The following is a 10,527-nucleotide window of genomic DNA, read 5'->3' on the forward strand; positions in this document are numbered from 1 at the left end:
CACCTCACCCCATACTAATACAGCCATCCTATTGGCTCATTCACTTTGCCGCGCTTTCTGAGACCCAAATCCAACAGCTTCACATGCCTCTCCCTTTCGAACTTACATATTTTTTTTATACATCAGAGGGAGAAAGCTTCGCTTTGTCAATCGCTGTTGCGTGATGTAACCAGTACAACTTGAAACGACGATATGTGGGCTAGTGTGTGCGGGAACGGGACGAGGATAAAGGTTAGACGTTTGTAGTGGTCGAATGCGAAGGGAACGTGCTACCGTGCGTTCCACTATTTATAATCAAATACGTTTGCACTTGTGTGCCAGTGTGCTTACATTATGCACCGCGTGTATGTGTGCAGCAGCAGTGTCGAGGCAATGATGTGCACGGAGTAATCCCTTATAACACGATTCGCTTTTGCCGCGAACGCACGTACGCTCAATAGTCGTCAGTCGACCCCTTTTGTCGTGTGAACTGCGAAGTTAACTTGTTTACATCGGTTAGTCGGAGCGATGCACGGTGCGTTTCGCGCGGTTGTGTCATTGGCCTCAGCCGATTATCGCTAAATTACAAGTGAATTACGGACAATGCTCGTCTCGTCGCGTCAAAACTTTGTGTGAACTTCAGAAGTTTGTGAACTATTTGCGCCAAAAACTGTGTGTGCTATCGAGATAGTGTAAAAGTGAACTTTTCGAAGATTTTTTCTACATAACGTTTTTGAAATAAAAAATTGACGACTGTTTTGAGCGACAATTGTAATAAGTCACTTAAAAAACTTTGTACCAAGAGGAACGACCACTGGAAAAAAATTGTGTCGACAAAAAAATAATAGAAAAAAGAGAATTAATGCAAAATTTGTGAGGCTCTGAAGCCAGCTTCCAAGAGGCCACATATCATTTATGCATACAAAACAAACGGCAATTTGTCCACGATTCCTCCGTAGAAAAAGACATAGCGGCCGACAAAGATGGCTATAGCGTTCAACTTGCCGAGCGAGAGAGAGCCGTCAGAGGAGCACTTCTCTCGACTGAACAGGCTCCTGGCAGAGTTATACGAGGTCCTGTGCCACATCCTGGTGTCCCGCCAGCCTGGGCAAGAGACTCTGACCCAGGACTCGCGTCGAGGTGAGTGTCCCGAAGCTAACACACCACCTTACCACTTAAGATGCAATTCGACCTACATCGTGAACTTAGTGATGGTTGTCGCCATAATCAAAGTGTCCCTGGCTTCATCACTCTTCAATAGCATCAGATAAAATGAAGATTGTTATAGATAAGTATTGTTAACGGTGATACTGCATAGCAGATCTGGACTATTTGTTATCATAATTTTAAGTCCATCCGTTTTGATGTGATTTTTTGCCGAGATGTTGTGTCCTGCTGCACTTTAATTGCTAATGGTGGTATTTCCTGTATCGAAATCACGGGGTGCTCCCTCTGGTTTTGATTCAGATGCATTTCTAACATACATTTCTGCTTCAACACGATAAAATTTGCTTTCCGATTTAAAACAGTGAAGTTCGACAAAACAACTCGTGGTAAAAAAAAATTACAAAATTATTGTATTTTCGTATTGCTGTGCATTTACCAAAAGTGAGTTTTGGTCTGGATATATTTTTGGAAATATTTTCGTCCGTAAGTTTCATGCTTTTATTTACCACTTTAATTTTACTAGTGCTTACAAAATGCAGTTATAACGTTCAATTTAGTTTTGTTAAGTTTATATATTTAGTTACATTTTCATTTTGATCTCTTATTTTGTTTATCAATTTTAAAATGACATACTTAGTTTGTTTAACTTATTCCTTCGGTTTAAGTTTCTGCATTTAATTTTTCTTATATATCCTAATCGTGTAAGTTTACATAATAATAAAGGATCTCAAACTTTATTTTATTTCCAAATAATCTCGATAGTCATAGTATCCGTTAAGTGAATTATCATTTCATGAATTAGACGCCAAATATTTGTTACATTTTTACTAAATTGTGACAACAAATTATCTAAATTTATGAGTACTTAAATGATTTTCTTGAATCGTTTTTTGTTTGAAGCAATCAAGAGATTAGTGTAACCTTGTAAATAATTTCGATTCCACCAATAGTTTAGTTTTGTTATGACGAAATTATTTTAAGTAACTGTTTATACGTGTAAAATAAAATAATGCTGATAAAAAATCGTTTCCTTATGTAAAAAGGAAAATTTTGATAATACGCCAATAGTTTTTAATAATTCACAACGACTTGTAAATATTGCATTTAAATGTTTGTGATTTAATATAAGGATCATTCTCTACCTACATTTTATAATTATTATTTACAATTAACTATATTACAAAATAAGCGCCGCATGTAATCGATACACATAAACTGGTTTGTGTTTATATCGTCCCAACGTTTCACGGGAATTTGTGAAATAAATATTATTTTATAAACTTATGGTTTTGTATTTCAATTGCACACCAGACACATCCCTATAAAAAAAAACTCGCCTGAGAACTCTATAATACGCTACTTAAACAAAAAATTACTAATTAATTAAATGAAGAATTTCTTGTTTTACTCTTAAAAACAATTGGTCACACACACATATTATTACCTTATCATTTATCAACTCGAATATTTTTTTATTCTTGTGATCAATATGTAATGCTTAGGCAACATGAGTTCGTAAATCTTAAATAAATAGGTATAAATGTAATAAAAAAACAAAATCTACTTACAAATACTGAGACCAACTTAAGAGACAGTTATTTTTCACAAATCCATACGCTTTATGCGTCCCCAATCCCCATACAAACGTAGTTTCGTTCTAATTTACAAGCAGCACTACGGATCAAAACGCAACTTTGCAACTATAATGGGAGCAGCCAAATAAATTACGATGTTTGTAATTAGTTTCGGTTAGAATAAAATGTAACGGAAAAAAACAATAATGAATTTCCATTTCTCATAAAAAACTTAATAATATAACATTAATATCTGATTTTATTCTGTTGCATGGAATATGCACGAAAACTAATTATAAAACATCAATATCCTCCCGTTATAGTCGCAAAGTTATATTTTGTTTCAGTGTGTTGTTTGTTAATTATCTTAGAACGAAACTAGCGGCCAGCGTACTGGCGACTCTTAATCAACTTATAAAATAAAGTTTAGAAGTCTTATCAAATAAACCGACAAAAGAGCCGACACATTAAAAGTGACATATAAGTTATAAGACATAAGTAACAGCGAATAAACAAACAATTTATGCGGCTAAAGCTCGAAGCGAAGCAATCATTCCGAAAATAACTATGTTTACAGTTACCTCATGTCAAGAACTGGCCACAAAGCAGGACTTGTCAGAACTTGTTACAAGGACAACCATAGATAAAAAAAAGTTGATAAAGAAGTTTAGTAAAACTAAATATTTAAGTTGGGTGACAATGCAAGTACAGTGAGCAAAATAAGCTTGTATTAAAAATTAAATTAATTAAAAATTATTTAGAGTATTGATATTTCATAAATTCACGACCATATTTTTCAACTTCCGTAGAAAAAGAAAAATCTTAATTTAATTACCCACGCTTGATAAACAATGGTATCATTTTAAATCTATTTAAAAGTAAGATTATTTTAATCAAAATACATACCATACATACCTAGTGACATGTCTCTAAAAGCGACTACTATATTCTATTTCAACAGCAATACTTTACAAAGTTTAAGGCGCAAGACAAAAACAAAATGAGAAAAAAGTCCTGTCCAAAAAATCAAAAGGGTGCACCTAATTTTGCCCATTTTAATTTACCGGCCAATTACCTGCGAGCCAGGTAAAAAAATATGAGAGAGACAGCATGAACTTGTGTGAACAAGAAACTAGAAAAGTCGGAAACTTGGCACGCTCTCAATCTTAACCCTCTTTGCAGTCACGACTTGGTCCGACGCAAGTGTAAGGATAAAAGCGAGTACTAGGTAATAAAAATACTCAGGGTAAAGCACCATTTTATACTTGTAAGAAAAATCGTAGAAGTTGCATTACATTGCGAAGCCGTAAAGCGAAGTAGTTTCAAGTGGTCAATCGCTAGCCGCAAGCTAATGCGACTTGTATGGTTTTAATTGCAGATCTAAAATGAACTTTAGTGGCATAATACCTACTAGTAAGTAATTACTTACCCATAGGGTCGAAAAATACGTGTTATTTTAATACTTCATCCTATTTCATTCAATAGATACTGCAATAATTTTGATTTATAAATTGGTCGTGAATTATCATTTGAACGTTCAAAGATTTCAATAAGTCTTTTGCCGACTATTATTGGACTTGAAATATTGTTACAAAGAACAGCAAATGGGTTTAGAATTATTGATTGACTTTTGTTTATATCAAAACAGCGCAGCCGTTCGTTTCCACGTAGCCAAACGTTAGTCATTTAATGATTAATCGTACCTACTTACTTTGAAACAGTATTTCAATATCTACCTATATAAAACAAACACTCTAAAATTTCAAAGAAAAAAATATATCATACTCGTAACTATGTCGCTTCAAAATTTTAGGTGCAAAGAACGATTACTCTTTAAAAATCCAGTAAGTACTTACCCATCTGCGGTAGCTGAAAAACATTTCAATCAATACCTCAATTTCTACCTATTTGAATTTTGAAATAATAGTAGGTACGTTAGCCTATCTAAACATCGTGTGTAATTTTACTACCTTTACTAGTACAACTACTATTAGTAAAGGTAGTTAACACTGATGCTATTTATTGAGCCATACAAAATAGAACCAGTGCAATATCTTATGAACTGCACTGCACCACATAATGGTTTGTAGCATTGGCATTGGACAGGCGAAGTACGAAAGCGAAACCCGATGGCAATCGGCCGATCGTGGAAGAAATCGAAACTTAGATACAATACACACCAGAATAAAGTTAAAGTATTATTATAGCTAACAACATAAGTTCCAGTATCACTTCGGTACACTATTAAATACAAATCTGTTCTTACAATTTTTGTACCCATTACAAACTGAACTCGATATTGAATGCGTCATTTTGATGTTGTAATTTTAGAAAAAAGCAAAAAAAAATGTTTTAATATTATCAAGGTCGATTTAGCACTTAAGCAGCAACACATATTATTAATCGAATTCAAAAATACAAAAAACAAGGTAGTACTATAATAAGATATAGAACAAATGTTGCGTTAGAAAATAGAAAACGTCGAAATCACGGCTAAAACGAACTTCAACTGTTTAAAATCAAAAAGCGAAGCTTATCATTTTGTGTGGTCCTTCTTATTGTTGGAAGGATGTCAATCAGTTTATTTTACAGCTACACAACAACTGTCAAGACAATTCCAACTTTATATCCATCGAGTTGTGATTCTTCATAGTTTATCCAGCAGAACTTTATCGTTCCTACTTACAGGTAAGTCACGCTTTGAAATTGTGATTGTGCTTATATCGATTACAATTGAGGTGGAAAGCAACGCTTCGATACACTTAAATGTCTTTTTTGACAGACAAAAAATATATTGATTACTTTCTGTCATTGTAGTCATTGCTTATTTTCTTTTCAAAAATGATACCTTTTTACCCGACTACAAGGAGAGGTTTTGTTTTTCGCGCGTATCTTGTAATATGTAATTAAAATGACCTGCACATTGATGCAAAGTCAAAGTCAAAATATCTTTATTCAATTAAGGCTATAACAAGCACTTATGAATGTCAAAAAAAAATCTACTACCTATGCAAGACACATTAGGTATGAAAAAGTAAGTAAGATAGATTTAATTGTTTTTTTAGAGCTGCATTTTGGTATTATGGTTTTATGGTGTCGTCTACTCTGTTCTATTTTTAGCCTTATCCAATGAGTTAGTGACCTAAAGTCCTGTATATGTAAGTAACTCGTTTGATCTATCTTCGTCGAGGAACATTCCTTGCATTTTACGAGTAAAACCACAATATTCGCAATAGCTGGATGTCAGGAATAGCACATGCTACTTTTTGTTCGAAAATTCTCATAGGATTAGGACGTGCTTGTCGAAACAAAGAAATTTTAGCCGCAACATCGTTATGAAAATCAAAACGTTCATTCTTTAATTAGACACAAAGGGTTCTTTTTCATGTTACTTTTTAGAATCCCGTAGTCAAAATAACAAAAATGGAACCCTTATAGGTTCGGCCTGTCCATGTCGTATGCACGGGCATTTTACTCAAAAACTACAAGACGTATATATCGATCAAATTTGGAGTATAGGTGTCATGTGATAGCTGCTACTGTCTGCGTGTTAAATAATAAAAATAAATATTATTAGGGGGACACTGTAACAGAAAGTGAAAAAGAAAATTCAGCAAAAGTCATGCGTGGCGTGGCACATATTTTTGCAGGTTTTCTCCGATGTTTTCTTTCACCGAAAAGCTGATGATATATTTCAAATGTAATGTTGCACCCGGATTTCGGGAAACTAAAATTATGGTAGGTACAAGCCCGGATTTCAACCTATGATCCTCTGTTTGCGAGACCATAGGTCAAACCATTAGGCCATAACGGCTTCATTCCAAGCTAGCTGTGTAGAGCTAATGTTTTATACGGTATCTTTTGTGACTTGTCCGCATATTATATTAATCCAAAACGGTTAAATGCTTTCAACAAACACAACCAACCTTGAGACCGCGGCATGGTATAGTCGATTTATGTTAATCCAGCATTATTTATACTCAAAATTAGCACTTTAACAACAAACCACTTGTTGGTTTACGCTCGATATGCTTTATTTAAAATTAACTGGTTTAGATTTAACCAACCAAATTGTAAGGGTGCATTGATTTGAATGTCTTCAAATGTTAAGACTTTTTGCTATTAAGTGTAATACTCGTACATTATCAGGTGTAAACTCAAACTTGAACACACAACATTTATTGACAAGAAAAACACACTACATCACAACAAAAACACAGTAAAAACATAAATAGGAGAAGAGAGAAAAATAAGAGACATTGTGCTGTAGTGTGATGCCAAAAGGACTCAGCTCAGCATGTGCCGTAGCCCTGTAACCAGAGCTGCAGCGCTGGTTTTCAGCTGAACCCCGGCAGCACCAATGTAAGCAGGCAGTACCAATAAAGATGTGGTCCAGTTCGGTTTGAATACTCGTATTTTAATTGCTATTTGTTTGCTGTGTCATGTTTCTTTTATAACAAGCTTTATTTAACTTGCCTCGTTTGCTTTTTTTTAATTAAATCTTGCAAGTGTATTTGTCGCACTTTTGTTTATAAATTAGCCCCCTTAAATTCCTTTCCAACCCCAAGTTTAGGAAAAGTTCTTCCCTAAATAAGTTTCTGCAAAATTTTTAAAAAAATTTTTTAAGCTTTTTGCTGACTGTACTTTTTATTGACTGCACTGGCATTGTTATTTAACTTAGATTATTTTATACCAATTTCTAAGCCAATTCCACTACTAAATGTGGGTCAAAATCAACTTGCAAGATTTGGCCCAACACAAGTTAAATAAAAGCTTGCAATAAAAACATTAAAGTTATTATTACGATGAATTACTACTTAAAGTATATTACTTAATTAACATTCTACTCCTATTTGAAATTTAAAACAATTTTTACCATTATAGATAGTATTTGAGATTGTTCAAAATCTTCTACACAGTCACTAGAAAGATTCATTGACCTCTTGTAACTTTTAAAACCCCAAACCTTCCTAAAGCCTTTAATATATTCCACAGGTGCCCCAAACAGGTGCCCTTTTCAAAGACTGGTCCTGACATGTTCAATAGCTTTGTCCAGGTTCGCCTCTATTCCCGATTTGGTTCGTTTTGTCCTTTTTTTGTCCTTTTTTCATCCAACGCCGAACGAATGATAATTTATTGCAACGAGCTTTGAATTTTAAAAGCCCTAAAGTTTTATTGCGTTGATTATTTTGAATTTGTTTTATTGTCAGTAGCGTATTGAAATGAGGTTTTTGTCAGTTCACATCAGAAAAGTCATTTGGTTAAGTTTATTTATAGTTGTTTCGTTAGTAAGTTAAAGGGAAATAAAGAAACACAGGATCACGTCTTTGCCCGTCTTTACGTGCGTCTGTTTGTTAATAACTATTTTTTCTACTCTTCTACTTTATACACGATTTATAATTTTGCATACAATCTCACGAAGGTTCTGCTGCTTCCTGATTGGTTAATATTAGTTACTAGGTCAGCCTGGCCTTGTAATGTGTTAAAATAATTTAATAATTGGTGAGACAAATAATTCGGCACATGTTTTTTTAGTAAGTATGTTTCGTAGCGATTAGTTTTTTAAAGTTAAATTTTACCAGTACGTGTTACCCAGTACGACATAATTACGTAAATTTTAAAAGTAACTTCCAAAATCTAGTACGAAACTCGATGAGTTTGTCTCCCCTTTAACTTGTTAAAAATTTACTTGAACTAAACTTGTTTTTGCGGTGACTGCGGTCCAATTTTGTATGGGGCATTATTCGGTCCATTTAATTTGTATGAAGATAGGGGACCTGCTCATTTGATTCGGTGAACTCGTTGTTACAATTCAATTAATGTTTTCTTCAGAAAGCAAGCGCAAAGCGTCTTCGTCCAGCTTGGAGGACAATGCTTTTGTTTGTTTATCCGGAGGATATATTTAGCAATTAACTCTACAGGTCGCATTTCTAAACGGATCATGGATTTTTATTATGGAATACCATTATTATGGAATTTTTGATTTACTTACTTTTCGTAAATTTTGCAGAATGGCAGGCTTGGAAAAACTTGAATACTAACCTGTTTATTTTTTATGTGCTTGATAAATTCATATTCTTTTCTCCTCGTCTATCTTTTTGATGTTTGGAAACTGGCAGAATTTAACACTTTGCAGTCCACGATGTCCAATACCTCTACATCTGTGCGACACATTTGTTTTCATGCAGAAACCCGTCCTCATCCACTTTCACATTATCAACAATGACAATTTGAATAGCCCACTTGATGGAAAAAAATATACCTTGATTGTTAAGTTCAACCGCATCCAACGCAGAGCTGCTCGATTTGTCGATAGTCAGGCGCTCTCTGGCCTACTCGATCCTTTAGCTTTGCGGAGGGATGTGGCGTCTCTCTGCATATTATACCGCATCTACCATGGGGAGTGTTCTGACGAACTTTTCGAATTGCTGCCTGCGGCTAAATTCCACTACCGCAGTTCGAGGAACCGTCTGTCTTTCCATCCTCACCATCTTGATGATTGGCAGTTTAGTACCGTGCATTTTAAGCGAAACTTCTTTCCTCGCACGACGAAGATCTGGAATCAGCTGACAGCGGCAACATTCCCGGAGCGTTACAACTTAGGGATCTTTAAAAAACGAGCCTACCAATTCCTTAAAGGGTCGGCAACGCACCTGTGATTCCCCTCATGTTGCGGGTGTCCATAGGCGACGGTGAACGCTCTCCATCAGGTGACCCGTCTGCTCGTTTGCCCCCTCGTTTTATAAAAAAAAGTTCACTTTAAAAGTAAAGTCTAAACTTAACCAGATTTAACGAACATAATCTGGATTTAATTTTCCTGTAAGATGGCAAGTGATTGCCAAGTCGAGTTTACAAACTTGTTCTATGCATACAGTTAACTAGGGTTTATTATTTTACATTCGACTTCAAACTAACCTTTGCCCTACGGATAGTATCGTACGTAATAACCTATGAGCATCATTAGTAAGTCTATTCATGGTTTAGAGTCAAAACCTAGACTAAAGCCTAAACTTTAGACGCTAAAATGTCAAGGAGCACCATACTTTTCTTTAGAAGGTTAGTCTGAGCGGTCTTAGTCCGGCAAATCACAGGCTACTGTTCAAATTTAATTATTTAAAAACCTACTCACTCACGCATTAGTAGTGAAGATATGCCCAACTGTTTCAAACCAATCCGTGGTTCATTGTCAAGGTGAGCTCGAACGGGAAGCCAATCGTGAATCTAACTTTTTGGCGTGAACTATCAACAATTACTTTGCTCAATCGCGACCTTGCAATAGTTATGTCCATGCAACAAATATGTGTTTATGCAGTTCCTCCACCTTCACACTGCAAGAACACACACAAATCACACGCTCCAATTACCAGCGCTGCAGCTCTGGTTACAGGGCTACGGCACATGCTGAGCTGAGTCCTTTTGGCATCACACTACAGCACAATATCTTTTATTTTCCTCTCTTCTCCTATTTATGTTTTTACTGTGTTTTTGTTGTGATGTAGTGTGTTTTTCTTGTCAATAAATGTTGTGAGTTTGAGTTTGAGTTTGAATTATCTATCTCCACCGTTAAACTACAGTGACGCGTTTATTTTGAACTCAATTAGAGTTAAGGAAAGAGCGGGTCAGTTGGGTTGCGGGTGGATCAAAGTACCTAATTAATTATTTCAGTTTAGTAGCTTTTGCCCGCGGCTTCGCCCGCGTGGAATTCGGTTATCGCGCGCTGTTCCCTCAGGAACTGTCCATTTTTCCGGAATACAAAGTAGCCTATGTCACTCTCTGGTTCGTAAAACTATCTCTATGCAAAAAATCA

General features: G+C 35.3%; 1 protein-coding gene across 1 annotated transcript in view; it reads left to right on the plus strand.

Annotated features, from left to right (window-relative positions):
• Window positions 1-254: 254 nt before the first annotated feature.
• The window catches only part of LOC141439244 (uncharacterized), a 137,121-nt gene continuing 126,848 nt past the window's right edge, over window positions 255-10,527 (plus strand). Inside the window, exon 1 of the mRNA XM_074103466.1 lies at window positions 255-1,119. Coding sequence (XP_073959567.1) covers window positions 963-1,119 — 157 coding nt within the window. The 5' untranslated portion in view covers window positions 255-962. The remainder of the gene's footprint in view (window positions 1,120-10,527) is intronic.

This window comes from Choristoneura fumiferana, chromosome 20 (assembly GCF_025370935.1).
Source record: "Choristoneura fumiferana chromosome 20, NRCan_CFum_1, whole genome shotgun sequence".
Classification (NCBI taxonomy): domain Eukaryota; kingdom Metazoa; phylum Arthropoda; class Insecta; order Lepidoptera; family Tortricidae; genus Choristoneura; species Choristoneura fumiferana.